This window comes from Pectinophora gossypiella, chromosome Z, assembly GCF_024362695.1.
Source record: "Pectinophora gossypiella chromosome Z, ilPecGoss1.1, whole genome shotgun sequence".
NCBI classification, from domain to species: domain Eukaryota; kingdom Metazoa; phylum Arthropoda; class Insecta; order Lepidoptera; family Gelechiidae; genus Pectinophora; species Pectinophora gossypiella.
This window is the reverse complement of record NC_065433.1, coordinates 9,556,831-9,573,673: the sequence shown is the minus strand read 5'-3', so window position 1 is coordinate 9,573,673 and position 16,843 is coordinate 9,556,831. Positions and strand designations below refer to the sequence as shown.

The window sequence follows — 16,843 nt, the reverse complement described above, 5'->3', positions numbered from 1 at the left end:
AGTTGCCGTTCTATACGTAGTATTTATTATTCCTTATTCTACACTACCGGGGCAGATTATAACGAGAATTCTAATAAGAGGGACGTGCATTGCAGCTGTACCACATTTCTGCTGCTTTATTGCCGCTACATTCCAGCTCTACAGGTGCATCCAAACAGCAGTCCAAACGCCTGTATCCGAAAGGCTAGGCAGTGTATAGTATACACCCACTCCTTGCCAGCTTTGTTTATGTCCCATGTAATAGAGAGCGAGCCTATTGCTATAACATTAAATATATTTGTATTGTAAAATATATGTAACAAAATAACCAACATCAAGAGAGTAATGAACACTCAACGCGTTTGTGCCGCACCGTGCCTCGGAAGGTACGTTAAGCCGTTGGTCCCGGTTACTACTTACTGATGTAAGTTAGTAGTCGTTACATGAGCCTTGTCAGGGCCTTTGACGGCTCAATAGTAACCGTGATACCAAGGTTGATGGGGTTGGTAATCCACCTCACAACCCACACGATAGAAGAAGATACAATAATTATTACAAATTATTTATCGTACACATATAGAAGTAATAAAGAAAAGAATCTCTAACATAAGTTGGGCTTAGTCTACCAGCCAACCTTGCATCTTTAGTAATATTACATAAAAATAAATCAAAATTCAATACAGGGTGCTAGTGACATCGTAACGAATACTGAGGGGGATGATTCATCATCAAGTGGAATTTCCGGTCGGAAAAATCATGAAAATTTTAATGATTTTCTTTTTTATTACTTTCAGTCTCATACTTTTGCGACGAAAAATTTCACTTGTTATCATCTCAGAATCATGGTCTGAATCAACCCTCAAAGTTTTCGTTACGATGTCACTAATACCCTGTATAAATGTTACGTTACATAAACGCTGTGTGGGTGCATCTTATCTTCACGGAAGATGTGTTTTATTATTGCATTAAGAAAAAAAAATGTTAAGTACCGTGACCATGAGCGGCAGTTTGGTTGATGTGCCGCGGCGTGCACTGTGTAGACTTGAAGAGCGGCGTGGTGCCGCCAGACGACACGGGCGCGGTTATCGCTGACGTCATCGTGGACGAAGATGACGTTGATGACGCCACAGTCGTCACCACCTGTGCATAACATGCGTATTATATTAATCCTCACGTCATCCTAATATTACTTGTGAAATTATGTATGTGGGTCGTTCTTCTTTTTTATCGACAATAAAAAGACATTTTCTCGATTTATCGGATTTAACATCTTTAAAATTATAACGGCAATAAATATTTTAAAACATCATATAAAGATGTGTCTGTAGAGGACTATTTAGTGGTTCTCTTTATCTTGGTAACATACTTTTCTTTGCAGGCGCATTTCAAAAAATATTGTGACAGAGTGGCCCTTTTCATCGGAGACAGCATTTCAATTTACCACTCTGTCACATAATTTTGTGAAAAACGATCAAGCTACGTTAATAACTAATTGAGGAACCGATTAGTATTTTGCTTGTATTTTGAGTATAATAAGATAACTATATTTTTGGACAATCAAAACATGAAATAAAATTCCAAAACATAACTTATCAGAAGCAGAACGAAGGACAGATCATTGTCGATAAAAAAGAAGAACAACCCATGTGAGTTTGTTCGTACTTCTCCCAAAAAAAACTTTTGTTTTACTTTTAAACGAACGGCTGAACGGATTTCAATGTATGTAGATAGATCAAGGTAGTGTTGCGATAAATTATGATAGATTATTTTCTAAGACCTTAAATAATCCTTAGAATAGACCTTAAAATATAGTTTATTGCGATATAATCTATAGTATCGATACTATCGATAGGCATGTCGATATTTAAATTATTTAGGGGTAAATAATCGTTAATCGCTTATTTCACAACACTAGATCAAGAACTCGAACACAGGTAAATTATGTATGGCTCTTGTAGAAAAGCTTTCATAACTAAACCCTAAGCAGCCGAATCTGCGGGTAGGTTTCCACTGGAGCGGTGGTGTGCAGGAACCAATTGTCGCGAGGAAGATGGCAACAGAGTGTTTTCTCTCTCGCACGTTGTGATTGGTCAATGCCGCATTGGTCAGTAGAGACACACCCTTTTACTAAAGTCGTTATTAGTAGATAGGTAGGTTTCCTTACTTTCACGTCTTCCTTACTTGGCTGGAAAATAAGATGTTAGTAACCTGTGGTGCGACGGGCGTAGTTTGCTGCGCGCTGCTGGGCACTGGCGCGCTCGAAGTGGGTGGCGCGGGCGCAGCGCTGGTCGCGGGCTCGGCCGGGGCCGGCGTCGGCACAGCCTCAATCTTCGGTTGAATCGGCTTTGATGAATCTGTTCACAATACACAATCAGTAAATAATATTGTAGAGGATAACCTATGACCATGTCTGGTTCCTTCCATACACTTTAGATTTAGTACGAATGCACGCCACCGGCGCTCTTTTTTCGTAGTTTGTATAGGGACCGTGGCATATTACTATCTATGTATTCAGTCTATTTCGCCATGGAGTAACTAGATGCCGCTGTTATTGTGAACACTTTCGAGCGTACAAATTCTAGCATTTGTACGCGAAGTGGCTAGCCACTGGCGCGAGGGACCGTCTGCTCTACGTAGTAGATATTTCGTGTTTTTACGAAACGTTAAATATTTAATAGGGTCGTGTACTAGGTTCAAGATAAATTATAAAATTCTTATTTACTAAATAAAAACATGATGACGATGATGAAATAAAAACAGATCTAAAACTAATGAAAATCTTTTTCTATTTAACTTTTTTATGAATTTTAATCAAGAAAACGAAATAATAAGTACGACATCACGTTTTTCTATAACGTAACAAGTTGCTTTTTCATACAAATTCCATAGTAATAATAATTTCGTGTTTTGACGTTTAGTAAAGTTTAGTTCCGTGCTTCGGAGGGCACGTTAAGCCGTTGGTCCCGGCTATTAGCCGTAAAAAACACCTCCACCAACCCGCAGTGGAGCAGCGTGGTGGAGTATGCCCCATACCCCCTCCGGTTGATTGAGGGGAGGCCTGTGCCCAGCAGTGGGACGTATATAGGCAGTTTGTGATGATTTATGAACTGATTTGACTAATAGGAAACTAGCCTATTGTGACGTAATGAAATAACTCGTCAAACGGATTTTAAAATAAAAAATAATCTTGCAGTAAACATCATCATCCACCATTATACATCCAAACGAGGTATAAACGTAATTCACAATGCCATAAGTTAGCGTAAACCTTATCTCTAATAATAAAAAAAACATGTTTATTACTTACCGACAGTGGTGGTGCTGGTAGAGACGGAGGCGTCGGCGCTGGTGGTGGTGGTAGTGGTGGCTGCGGTGGTGCTGGTGGGAGCGGACGACGCGGCGTGTGCGGCTGTAGATGTCGCGGGCTCCGGTGCCGCCTCCATGGCGGGCGGGTGAGGCGCTATCGGCTGCAGGACTGGTGCCTGCTGAAAGAAAACATAACATAAGCGCACCCCGGACAGTTCATACAAAAAACCTCGTTTTGCACAGACACTACACATTGACGTTATCGTACACGCGCAACTGTGTGTATGACGTCTGACGCCTATACAATTGAAGACTAAAGTAAAACCGACGAGGGGTGAGTTAAACCTAACTCGGCCACTAGCGGAAAGCGGAATATTGCCGCGCTATATTATTAGGTACAGGTTGGGTTAGGTTAGGTTAGGCCTCCACCGTTTTGCACCACGCTTTCCGGTCCTGCGGCAAACTCATCCACAACTTTCCCGCCGTTGCAACGATGTCATCTGACCACCGAGCTGCTTTATCCATTGACCTTTTTCCTTTTCGTGGCCACCATTCTATGACGGCCCTTGTCCACTGACCATCCTCGCGTCTAGCCAAGTGACGTACGTACATTCCACTTCAAACTCGTGATTCGACTTTCGGCTTGTGACGGATATCAACGTTGGGGACGCGATCCACGAGGGTCATGCCTGACATGTAACGCTCCATGGCATAATGAAACGGATATACATAAGTGAAACAGATATTGTCTAATACGTACTGCTGGCGGGGGCATGTGCGAACTCTTATCATCTTCACTCTTGACGTGCGCGACCAGAGCGCCCGGGGGCGGCAGGGGCAACATGGAACCCTGCACCGGCGCCGCGATCAGCCCCACTGTCCCCTGCGAATGCAACGTCAGCTGCGGTGAGCTCATGTTGTTCGCAGACACCTAAAGAATACAGTCCACGTTACAGCACGTTTCTAAAGCTTGATATCATCGCCCAGGACAAACAGAGCCGGAGGCATTACCGTCAACGTTCCAAGCGGGTATTAGTTATTGAAACCAGCCCTGCGTCCGAATTTCTATGTGACAGAGTGCGTATAAACTAAACGTTACAACAGTTCTATCACTCGGACGTTCCCGGCATCGCCTCTTGACCTTCAATTATGAAGATAAAGTAAAACTGGATATAAAACTCAAAATAATAATAAAAATAAAATAACTTCAAGATGGAGAAAATAATCTCGCTGTGTTAGGATTTGATTAAGTGACTAGCCCAATTTTGTTTTATCTTCATGTTTAATGACACATCGAAAACCTATTTACATCACAACGACGTATATGTATTTAACGAATGTATTCCCATGTAACATGATGCCGTAACACGCTCCCTTACTACTTCTCATTGTAATAGGAGTACAATATGTGGTAACAACAAAGGTCTATTTTGAGTAGCACAGGTAATTCCTCCAACTTCGCAAGCGGATCACATTTTGTTGTAATATAAATAGATCTTCTCTAATACCAAAGTGAACGTCTGTAGTAAACATACTCGTAATGCTGGTAACTAATTTGATCACAAGTAACATTTATAAACAGTGATTCAAAATTCAAATAGATCCTGAACAAACGGCGGCTGAAAACACTACACTTCATGCCCAAAACAAACTGAATATAAATAGGAGTACGGTCACGAGCATTAATATGTACACTTTGGTACCATGTCACATTAACTTTTTTGACAAATTGAACAGTAAGTCTCACTAAATGTCAAATATGTTAGTGCGACAGAGTCCTAAAATGGGTACATTATATTGCTCATGACTGTACAACCTATTTTGTGGCTAAACCTGCACATATAAAAATATGGGGTACGCTATACTTATTCATTCATGCACAAGATCATGCGAGGATATCAAAGTACGACTTGATTGAAATGAAATCAAAAGAACTTTGATGCATCAAACAAGACAAAGTGTCATGCATGGACAACATACGTCCCATTTTTACCTATACACCATTGGTTATAGAAAACTCAACAAACATATACGAGCGCAATTGACAGTCTTGGAAGGGAACTGGACGATCATGCATAACATGGGGATTAAACCTCACATCCCGATTCGCAGTCGATTATTGTATCATTTTACTAAACGAAATGAATTTCGAGATCAAACCTATAAACAAACATGACAAGTAAAAGATATGAAATAATTTAACGAGGCGTGCCCATCGCTTTGTGTTTTATGGCATTCATAATGACTTTTTTCACCGTACAACTTACGACATCACAATATATTTTTATTTAAAAGAGCCAATGGTTTACAAATGCTTCTTGAACGCCAATAGAACAAATGTTTAATTTCTTACGTTTTTTTTTTTACTTTACGTTTAAAATCATTACGATAAGAAAATGACTAATAAATATTTTTGAAGCTTTCTCGTAGTTATGTATGTTATGTTCGTAGTTGTTTATTTTGAATATTTTGATTTACTTATTTATGTCAGTCCACTATAGTCAGTTACTACCATGTGGTATTTTATGTTTTATGGCCACAACATTGTTTACAGTTTTGATCCCAAATCCCCTTTTGTTTAGTACGTGCTATCAAGAAAGTTTTACTTGTATTTTTTTCAGAAGTTTAGAATTATTGGGGTTCAATGAATTCAATTAAAATAAAATAATGAAATGTATATTTTGTAAAGTTGAGGTTCTGCGAATCAAGGCGTGAGTGGGTCTGAAACGGCACGGGGTTTGGGGCTACCTCGTGGTGCAATAGCGCCGGTGAGACCTGCACGAGGGGCGCGGACAGCAGCGTCGCACCCTCGAGAGCGAGCCCCGGCTGCCAATGTTACCACACTCAGCGGAATACACACATAGTGGAATCCACACTTAGCAGAATCTGCACTCAGTGGGATCCACACTTCCGCGCACACGAACCAAACGTCACTTAACTTTACCGAGCGTCTCCATTTTGTTCAGAATGCAATTTTACTAAATTTTATGCATCTTCACATAGGTTTTAAAAAGATAGAGATGATTAATGTCGAGCCACTGTGATGTACCTTTTGGCAGATACAAGTCCAAGTGTAGATACAATTAATTTTATGTTGTATGAAGCTTTAGATACTAAGTAACATGGAATAAAGAATTCCACTTTCAGAAATTACAGTATAAAGAAGAATTACATAAAAAGAGCTCAAATTTAAGTTTCACGTTTGTTATCGCATGTACCAAAAACACCATGCAAATGGGGCATTATTATCAAGGGATGTCGTCGGATTATCTAGTATCTTAATAACAGGAACTTAATTACTTTTACAGGATCAATGGGTCTCATTTCACTTAATAGGACACTTTGAGGGACTCTACATGTTAGTAGAAACATTTCTCCAAGTAAGTACGCTGATATTATGTTATATTATAAAGCGTACCTCAAGTGTGTAACATACAAAATACCACACGGTTAGTAGTAGCTAAAAATCCAAAGCATTGTTTGTGACAATCTAAAGCCTGTTTTTAATGTTATCTTTCGCAGAAATCAAGCCCAAATGTAATATTTATTTTATTCAAGTCAATTCACAATATTCGAGGATATTATGAGGTAACTCACCGTCTGCATGGAGGTGTGGTTCAGTGCTTGTTGCTGCACTGCCATGCCCACTGAAGTCTGGACTAAGCCGCCGCCCATCAACTACACCAACGAAAAACAAAAGCATTTAGCATCTATCACAATATACCAATACCTAGGCATTCTGTTGTGTTCGCTATAAAAAAAATCATACACCCAAGTTAGGCAGAAATATTATTTATTCCTCCAGTCTTGAGTTGTCGCCTCATGATAAACACATTTCAAGATTTTCGCCAAGGCATGTAGCAGTTTTACCTTGTTGAGGTACTTGTACCATCGTCTCGTTCAACATTATAAATATATTGTTTTACCTTTCGATGGTGTCTTACTCAGTTGTCAAAATAAATGTTGTTGTATATGTTAAGACAGAACACAACATAAACGCACAACTATTTTTGTAACTAGCAGCGATATATCGTCGTTTTAGATGGGGTTACACGTATGTAATAATCTCTATTTGAATTTAGCTTAGGAAATAAGGATAGAGCTGTCACAAATAATATTACGTGAAATAAACAGCTGCCTTCACGATAAATTATACCATTTCTGGTTACGTGGTACCACATCCTAGGATGACGACATACAACTTACCTGCGGCTGTTGTTGCAATGTCTGTACGGGGGTAAGAGTCGCGTTCTGAGGGGGTTGCGACGTGTTTATCTGGCCTACCAGAGTCCCAGGTTGCGCCATACCTCCCAGCTGTACATACAATTTGGAGAAAATAAAAATTAAATTTTAGGCCACTATTCTTCCCACTCGCACTGGAGCACTGGAGCGTGGTGGGATATGCTCCATACCCCCTCCGGATGATTGAAGGGAGATCTATACCCAGCAGGAGGACGTTCTCAGCTCCAAAAAATAAACGTTATTTTTAGCAATAATAATCATTAAATTATACGTTGATCGTCTAAGAGAGAGAAGAAGTACAGATAAGGAACGAAGGTCATTTATCCAAAGGATAGAGTTACCATTATAAAATTATTTTCAGTAAATAAATCTGAAATAAGTGAGGAAACTTTTGTTGCTTCATAGAGCGCAAAGCGAAGAATATATAATCAAATTATATATAATGGGGTCTTTATTTTTTTTTCGTGTGCGCTATTCGTATTGTAGCATAGCGAACATTTCTTACCGGCCGATCGTGTTGTTCAGCTGACTCGACCAGTTCACAACACAACTTACCTGCATTTTGGTGCATCAACCCACAGATAATGGTGATGTAAATATAAATAAACTTACGGGGTGGATTTGTTGCACCATGGATATGGCTTGCGGCATCCCGGCCATGGGCAGCGTCTGTGCGACTGATCCCACGGGCAAACCTCCTTGCTGCATACCCAGTGTCATCCCTGCACATAACACGCATTTTATACTACTTACACACATGATATTATACTTACCTAACCAAACAAAGTCTGTGAAATCACAAGTCCAATTTGGAAAGCCAGTATACGAATGCGTTTATTACTATTATATACAAACCTACCAAATAGGTAGTAAATAAGATTATTTAGAAGATAGAATGAATGGGATAACTGATATTAGGCAGCCAAATTACTAAATTGCGTAAGAATATTTTTGTTTCATTTTAAAGAACGTGTTGGAAACATCCAACAATTATTTTTTTTACTTATTAATGAAAAAAATGGCAATACTTTTTACTTCTTCTACAATCAACCAACTGTAGGAAACATATAATAGTGTGTGCTTAATTAATTAAAAATATAACGTGGTCAACTCAAAGTCGCTGTATTTTTTTTATCATTTTCTACTCTACACACCAGGCAGAACACATTAACACCTGTGTGCGACATGGTCCTTCGAACCGGATCTGAACCAGCGACCTATGGATAGGGCCCTGTGCCGAAGATTTTTTGCATTGTGTCTCGCTCGCACGCAAGGTGTAAGGCGACAGACGATAAAAACGAGATGATTGGAGTGTGCCACTAAACTGTGGATATTATATACTTTATGAGACACGACGAATTTATTAAAAACATCATAGAAGGAAAGCTAGAAGGAAAGAGGGGAAGATCAAGAAGAGCTTACATGGAACAGATTAAAGAAAAAGGTTAACGTCGTGTCATATAGGGAAGTGAAGGAATTGGCCTTTGATAGACTGGAATGGAAAATGCTACATGGACAAGAGCGTGGCTCTTAAATTGATGATGTGATGATATACTTTATTGCACTTAACAACTAGTTAGACCACAAACATGAAATGGACGTTTACAAGGGAGGACTTATCTCTTATTTCTTTATTATACTTAATATAGAGTGTAAAAGGATTAAACCAATAGACTATTCACCTTGTTGCTGGTAATGTTGCATCACTTGTTGAGTCTGCTGTTGATGCAGCAACTGTTGTTGTTGTTGCTGCTGCTGTTGCTGTCGGTTAAAACAATTGTATTAATTGACATTCAATAACGATTTCCGCTGCAGTGTAATTAATAATTAGTGATCGGAATAGCGGGAAGCCGCTGGATGCGGGCAGCGCAGGACCGATCGTCGTGGAGATCCTTGGGGGAGGCCTATGCCCAGCAGTGGGCGTCATACGGCTGATGATGATGATCGGAATAGTTAAGAAAATATTAGTGCCACCAACTAACTATATTGGCGATCGACCTTATATCACAAGAAGTATAACTTCTTTTCTTCTTCTTCATTCATACGCATCATGCTAGAATGCAAATAGTAATTTGCGTGGTATTAGAAAACCAGGTATGCTCAAAAGTGACAGCTAACATTTCAAGGTTAGTCCAGCTGACGTAATCTTACCCTGCGTTGCCATTTTGTAAAAAATAAATTACCCACGACCAATGTTTTTATATTTACTTTGCAAGGAAATTTTGAACTTTTAGTAAAAGAGTTGCTTACAGTTTTAATGATTTTTATATTCACTTAATTTTCAATAATAAAATTTGCATTCTTGGAATGTTGGAGATACCAATTTAATGGTAACTTTCATGTAACACTTGCGTTAGCAATGGCGGCATGAGCATACCTGGTTTTCTTATACCATAGTAATTTGGATGCAGATGCGTATGACTGCAGGATAGAAAGATTAGTGAATGATTCATACGGGATCTGTCCAATCTTCATGTTAGGTATGCGAACCCCGTGCACACAGGGTAACGCTACGGAGGTGAAAGAGACAACTAAGGTTATATACTATTCTGGCAGCTGTCCTACACATAATGCTTGACGCAAAAGGTATAGAAGTACCTGTATAGCTTGTTGCTGCAACATGGCCTGTTGCTGTTGCATGGTGCTGGTGATGGCTTTCTTGTCCGCGACGCTGGTGATCTGCGTCATCTGCCCCGACGAGTTCATCACCAACAACCTTCAATTGAAGCACGTAAAATTCAATCAGCCGTTCTACATATAAAATAACATTAAGTAACAAGAATTAGTAAGAATATTTCAAGGAATGACCTCATTTTAACTAAGTGGAAAATTGCAATATTGCTTTCTTAGATGAATTGCTTCGATGTGGCCATTTTAACTCCCAAGCTCTGGCCAACCGTGAATCTGTTAAAACCTTAAAGTCGTCACACCACCATTGTTTATTATTTTATTGTTTATTTTTGTGGTACTTACTGTTGTTTGGGCGGCTGCATCTGGTGCTGCATCTTGTTGGTCTGGTTGGCGGCGTCTTGCTTCGACGCCGGCGCCGGCGACCGCACGCCCGGCTTGCCTCGGTGTTTGGCCTGCACAAATTGGATAAGTGACTTATATAAAATACTAATGTAGCAATTGAAGTCAGTAACATGATCAAGTATCAATCAATTTATTTGACGTATATTTAAGTTTGGTAAAAAGTTTTTAATTTGATTTTAAAGCGAAGCTCTGATCATAATACGATGAATTCCACCTCATATATTTAATAGAATAGTGTAGACAGCAAATCCACTGCTATATTAAATATTGAATAGGATACAATAGGATACTGGGTAATATCATCCGGGCATTGGGTTTCGTATCAAAAGCACTTCTTCCACAACTGCCGATGAAATCGCTTTGTCTGCATCAGAGCGCTTTGTCAACGCCCTCTGTATTGTCACTTCAGTAACATACACGTGATAGTTGTTGTTAGCAGTCGTTAGATGGCGATATAAATCTAAAAGGAGAATGGGCGAATCTGGTCCAAGAACCTCCACTGATGAGACTTATATGTAATGAAAGCTTATGCTTTCTCTATGAATCTGGCAAAGTTCTATCAGATTCTGTCCCGGGGTTCTTTTTTTACGGCCATGTTTGTCCTGGCTAAAAATGTGATAAAATACAGTGGGAGCTAAAATCGACTCAAGATTTGTTGCTGGATAACTAAGTCTACATAAATAATTATGTATCATATTATATATCATTTTAAAGAGGATCTTTTCCAGAATCCGAAACATAAAAAAAAACAAAAAAAAAACTTTTTGTAAGCGAATTATAGTCAATTTATATCTGCAGCGCCATTGTTTCTCGGTAGCTAAGTTCAAGTTTCATGCCTTTTACACCTTCCAAAAGTATCTTACCGATTTTTTTATATTGCTTCCGGAATTTGATCTGAGTGATAATAACAAGAAAAATAAATAGACACCTCTCCGATAGAGACCGCCTAAGCTATTGCCTATTGCAAGAAATCGTCATCATTAGCAAGTCATTACGGTATTGCATATTATAAGCTTATCAGCAACTTGGAACTTGGTCCAAGAACCTCCACTGGTGAGACTTGCATGTAATGATAGCTTATACTTGTCCTATGATTCTGGCAAAGTTCTATCAAACTCTGTCCTAGGGTTTTTTTACGGCCATGTTTGTCCTGAGTGTACAGTAGTGGACTGCAAAATCTCCTCAGGATTTGTTGTCGAAAAACTATTTAACTAAGTCTATATACATAATTATATATCATAATGTATATCAATTGTAAAGGGGAAGGTTATCAGAATCAGAAACACAAATAAAAAAAATGCATTAAGTATGTAAACGACTTTTAGCCAACTCACGTCCGTAGCACCATTTTTTCTCAGCAGCTACGTACGAGTTTCGCGCCTTCCAACCTTTCCAAAGAAGCCCAATCATTTTTTCCTTCTTCTGATATTGCATTCTTAACCTGACAAGTGACAACAACAAGAAATAAAATAGATACCATTCCGATAGAGGCCGCGTAAGCTATGGACCTATTGCAAGATAACGTACTCAAAGGCTAGTCATTATAATCCAACAGACGTAACATGATTAGAATGCGGGAGGACGCAAATGTAGTATGTTTTCTTTCACCACAATCTTGTTTTATTAATCCAGGCTTACCTATATGTTGTCTTATAAACAATGCTGAATGGTACAACAAACGTATCGTAAACGTAAGGTTGCCTGGTAGTAATTGCTACCTTGGCAATAAAGCCGCCTTTTGCACCAGTTATTGCCTGAACTTGTTTAATAAATGTGTTTCTTTTGTATACAATAGTCATTGTATAGCATCTTGATTAGAATGACTTATTTCTTGTTTCTCTCGTACTAAGCTGTATACTGTTAGTGTTAAAGAGACACATATTTCATCTCTTTCGCATAAGGCGATGTACTACATTTCCGTCCCGCCGCATTCTAATCATGTTACGTCTGTTGGATTATAATGACTAGCCTTTGAGTACGTTATCTTGCAATAGGTCCATAGCTTACGCGGCCTCTATCGGAATGGTATCTATTTTATTTCTTGTTGTTGTCACTTGTCAGGTTAAGAATGCAATATCAGAAGAAGGAAAAAATGATTGGGCTTCTTTGGAAAGGTTGGAAGGCGCGAAACTCGTACGTAGCTGCTGAGAAAAATGGTGCTACGGACGTGAGTTGGCTAAAAGTCGTTTACATACTTAATGCATTTTTTTATTTGTGTTTCTGATTCTGATAACCTTCCCCTTTAAAATTGATATACATTATGATGTATAATTATGTATATAGACTTAGTTAAATAGTTTTTCGACAACAAATCCTGAGGTGATTTTGCAGTCCACTACTGTACACTCAGGACAAACATGGCCGTAAAAAAACCCTAGGACAGAGTTTGATAGAACTTTGCCAGAATCATAGGACAAGTATAAGCTATCATTACATGCAAGTCTCACCAGTGGAGGTTCTTGGACCAAGTTCCAAGTTGCTGATAAGCTTATAATATGCAATACCGTAATGACTTGCTAATGATGACGATTTCTTGCAATAGGCAATAGCTTAGCCGGTCTCTATCGGAGAGGTGTTTATTTATTTTTCTTGTTATTATCACTCAGATCAAATTCCGGAAGCAATATAAAAAAAATCGGTAACATACTTTTGGAAGGGGTAAAAGGCATGAAACTTGAACTTAGCTACCGAGAAACAATGGCGCTGCAGATATAAATTGGCTATAATTCGCTTACAAAAAGTTTTTTTTTTTGTTTTTTTTTTTTTATGTTTCGGATTCTGGAAAAGATCCTCTTTAAAATGATATACAATATGATACATAATTATTTATGTAGACTTAGTTATCCAGCAACAAATCTTGAGTCGATTTTAGCTCCCACTGTATTTTATCACATTTTTAGCCAGGACAAACATGGCCGTAAAAAAAGAACCCCGGGACAGAATCTGATAGAACTTTGCCAGAATCATAGGGAAAGCATAAGCTTTCATTACATATAAGTCTCATCAGTGGAGGTTCTTGGACCAAGTTTCATACAAAAGTGCCCATTGTCATTTGTAATAGAATAAAGAATAGTGTACCTGATTCTGTGCCTGGTTGGCGGTTTGTGTGGAGACTGAGGAGGCAGGCCTGATGCCGCCGGAGGGCAGGATGTTGGAAAGCGGCCGCGGCGCCTTCGCCATGGCCTCGCTCGACGCACGGGGCTTCGTTGTGGTCCCGGTGGCGCACGACACGCTCACATCTGTCGGATGCACCACTCAGTTACACCACAGCTTTAATTCTATTCATTGAATTGGCAGATTCTATTATCAGATTTGAATAATAAATGTCAAAGAGAAAGCCAGAGATTTAATTGACCATGTCTGGTCTCTTTAGTACCAATATTCGCTACCGGCGCTCTTTCTTGGTAGTTTGGGTAAAGACCGTACAATAATCGTTACTCTATTTCGCCATGGAGTAACTAGTTGTCGCTAAGCAAATAAGCATGTCTGGTACCTTCTATACTTTTTGGATTTAGTGTGATTCATATATGGGTTGTTCTTCTTTTTTATCGACAATGATCTGTCCTTCGTTCTGCTTCTGATAAGTTATGTTTTAGAATTTTATTTCATGTTTTGATTGCCCAAAAATATAGTTATCTTATTATACTCAAAATACAAGCAAAATACTAATCGGTTCCTCAATTAGTTATTAACGTAGCTTGATCGTTTTTCACAAAATTATGTGACAGAGTGGTAAATTGAAATGCTGTCTCCGATGAAAAGGGCCACTCTGTCACAATATTTTTTGGAATGCGCCTGCAAAGAAAAGTATGTTACCAAGATAAAGAGAACCACTAAATAGTCCTCTACAGACACATCTTTATATGATGTTTTAAAATATTTATTGCCGTTATAATTTTAAAGATGTTAAATCCGATAAATCGAGAAAATGTCTTTTTATTGTCGATAAAAAAGAAGAACGACCTATATAGTAAATGTCGCTACATGTATCAATTAGAGACATTCATAAAAAAATGGTGACTTTTGCAACGTTTGACTTTTACTTATTTTACGTGTAAAATACATGTACGTACCTATTTCAAACAAAACATTTTACATCTTTAATTATAAATACATCGAGTGGCACGTACAATGCGATTATTTTCGTGTTGTTTCGCTTTATATGGAAATAGGACGTAATATTATTGTATCTTCGTTACGCGGTTTATGGTGGCAGCTTTTCTATGGCGTATGGCGAGGGACTCTGCGTTTTACGTAGTATATTATGAACAGTTTGACAGTTAGTACAAATGCTACCCGCTGGCGGTTTATTTGCGCGCGTTTTAGCAGCATTTTTTTTAGTATGGCGAAGGATCCTCTATTTTACGTAGAATATTAGTTACTCCATGGTACGAGGAATTAAACATATTGAAAAAGAAAATATATATTAGCATTCGTTTTCGCAAGAAGCATTTGCAGCACAGCTATTAGACATTCGCTCACACTATGGTAAAACAATAATAGCGCTCAAATCACATAATATGAAAAAACAATAAATATTGCCAACCCAACCCAAGGGACCCAAGGGTTGCATGTTTCCCTCGAGACATATTTTTATATTAATTCTCATTTCAACTTTAAAAATCTAGGGAAAAAAAATTAAATACAGAAAACACAATCGCAGAAGCATTAACACAAGCAGCAAAATACGAACTGTAAAGGCGTGTAAAAGCCTCTACAAAAGTAGATTGCAAACTATGCTATAAATACAAAAAAAACATTTAAAAAACATTTAAAAAAACATAAACATTAAAAACATAGTGGGAGAACACAAAGACCTGTTATTCTGTTAAGTACAAATGTAACTACATAATAACAATGAGACGCTTCAACTGTATTACAAATATTACGCTTTTAAATTCAAAAATAGCCAGCCAATCACAAACAGTGAAGACACTATATATATGTTCTGATGCTGAGGTTACTATGAGATACCCAACAATACCCATGAGTGAGAGACAGACTCTTCACTGCCTGTAACCAGCACAAGTATAAACCGAGCGAACTAACGAGACACAAGGAGCCGAGTGTTCTGCGTTCTGTATTTTATTATGTTACATTGTGTGCTGATGTAATACAACACAGCGTACTCGACAGCCTGTATGGGAGTTAATAAATAGTAAAGTATACTAACTGTTATGCTGCACGTTGTTCTGCGGCGAGTGTATGAACATGGAGGGCGGCGCGTCGGGCTGGGTGCCGCGGATGAAGATGGGGTTAGGGGCCAGTAGGCCTCCGGCCGGGAGCGCCCCAGCCTGCAGGCCTCCAGTCCACACCTGCGGCAGCGCGCCAGAGATCTGCCACGGCGCGAACTGCATCGTCTGCCCGCCAGTCTGTGGAACACCGCAACGGTTAAACTACACATTTCTCATATCTCTAATGTGACAAAATCGTAGACGTCAGTGTAAGCGTAGTTTAAGGAGGCTAATCCCTTTTCGTATAGGTTTTCAACACCGATTACGGACGTAACCAACCCTGGTGTTAGGGTTATTAAGGAACCACCAAAGGCCCTATGGGTTATATGACGACTACCTATTCACTCTGCTTACTACTACTTATAGTAACCGGTGGGAGACCGGAGAAGCTAATATAATAATCGTGGGGCAAATGGAAGGAAGACGCAAAAGATAGTCCGATGCGGAGATGAAGACAATTGGGGGAAACATGCATTGAGTATTTGAGTGGTCTATGTAACTGAGAATCGCTTGGAATAGAAATTAATCATTTGGGGCCGCGCTCGCGCATTAAGAATCCAAATACCGATGAAGAAAAACAAAAACGTAGACTTAATCGAAGCAGACCTATGAAACAACGGTGTGGTCATATTGACTACTCCCGAAGAAGTTGGATAGAGCTCCCACATATTATTATAGAGAAACATGAGCCAGACCTTTGCCCAGCAGTGGGATCAAAAAGGCTAGTCATAATAACAAAAAAGAGTAGGTGTCCTTTGCTCCGACAGGTCAATAGTCAAGTAACAACGCTCACGTTTTAATTGGTATATTTTCATTTCAACTGTTACTCGAGTTTACCAATCGGAAAATAACAATTTACAGCACCTTATTACTATAAGCGAAACATTATAATAGCTTAAAAAATTCGCAATAGCAAAGGGTGAATGTAAAAACAAAGGTAAAAACACAATTCATCCAACAACTTTCGCTCTACGGCAAATTGACAAGAATCATTATTTCGCAAAGGGCACACAAGGGCATTCAAAAGTTACAGAACACAAAAATACAAA

At 38.9% G+C, this 16,843-nt stretch overlaps 1 protein-coding gene across 5 annotated transcripts in view; it reads right to left on the bottom strand.

Annotated features, from left to right (window-relative positions):
- Window positions 1-16,843, bottom strand: part of LOC126379848 (polyhomeotic-proximal chromatin protein-like) — a 56,683-nt gene that overhangs the window by 7,823 nt on the left and 32,017 nt on the right. For 2 of the 5 annotated variants that reach the window (XM_050028794.1, XM_050028796.1), the window contains exons 12-23: window positions 15,734-15,932; window positions 13,639-13,799; window positions 10,501-10,610; window positions 10,126-10,243; window positions 9,210-9,288; window positions 8,140-8,249; window positions 7,492-7,599; window positions 6,883-6,963; window positions 4,046-4,216; window positions 3,287-3,464; window positions 2,188-2,333; window positions 969-1,119 (exon numbers count right to left, since the gene is read on the bottom strand). In XM_050028794.1, the coding sequence (XP_049884751.1) occupies window positions 969-1,119; window positions 2,188-2,333; window positions 3,287-3,464; window positions 4,046-4,216; window positions 6,883-6,963; window positions 7,492-7,599; window positions 8,140-8,249; window positions 9,210-9,288; window positions 10,126-10,243; window positions 10,501-10,610; window positions 13,639-13,799; window positions 15,734-15,932 (1,612 nt within the window). The remainder of the gene's footprint in view (window positions 1-968; window positions 1,120-2,187; window positions 2,334-3,286; window positions 3,465-4,045; window positions 4,217-6,882; window positions 6,964-7,491; window positions 7,600-8,139; window positions 8,250-9,209; window positions 9,289-10,125; window positions 10,244-10,500; window positions 10,611-13,638; window positions 13,800-15,733; window positions 15,933-16,843) is intronic. The other 3 variants (XM_050028795.1, XM_050028797.1, XM_050028799.1) reach the window with 3 other exon arrangements.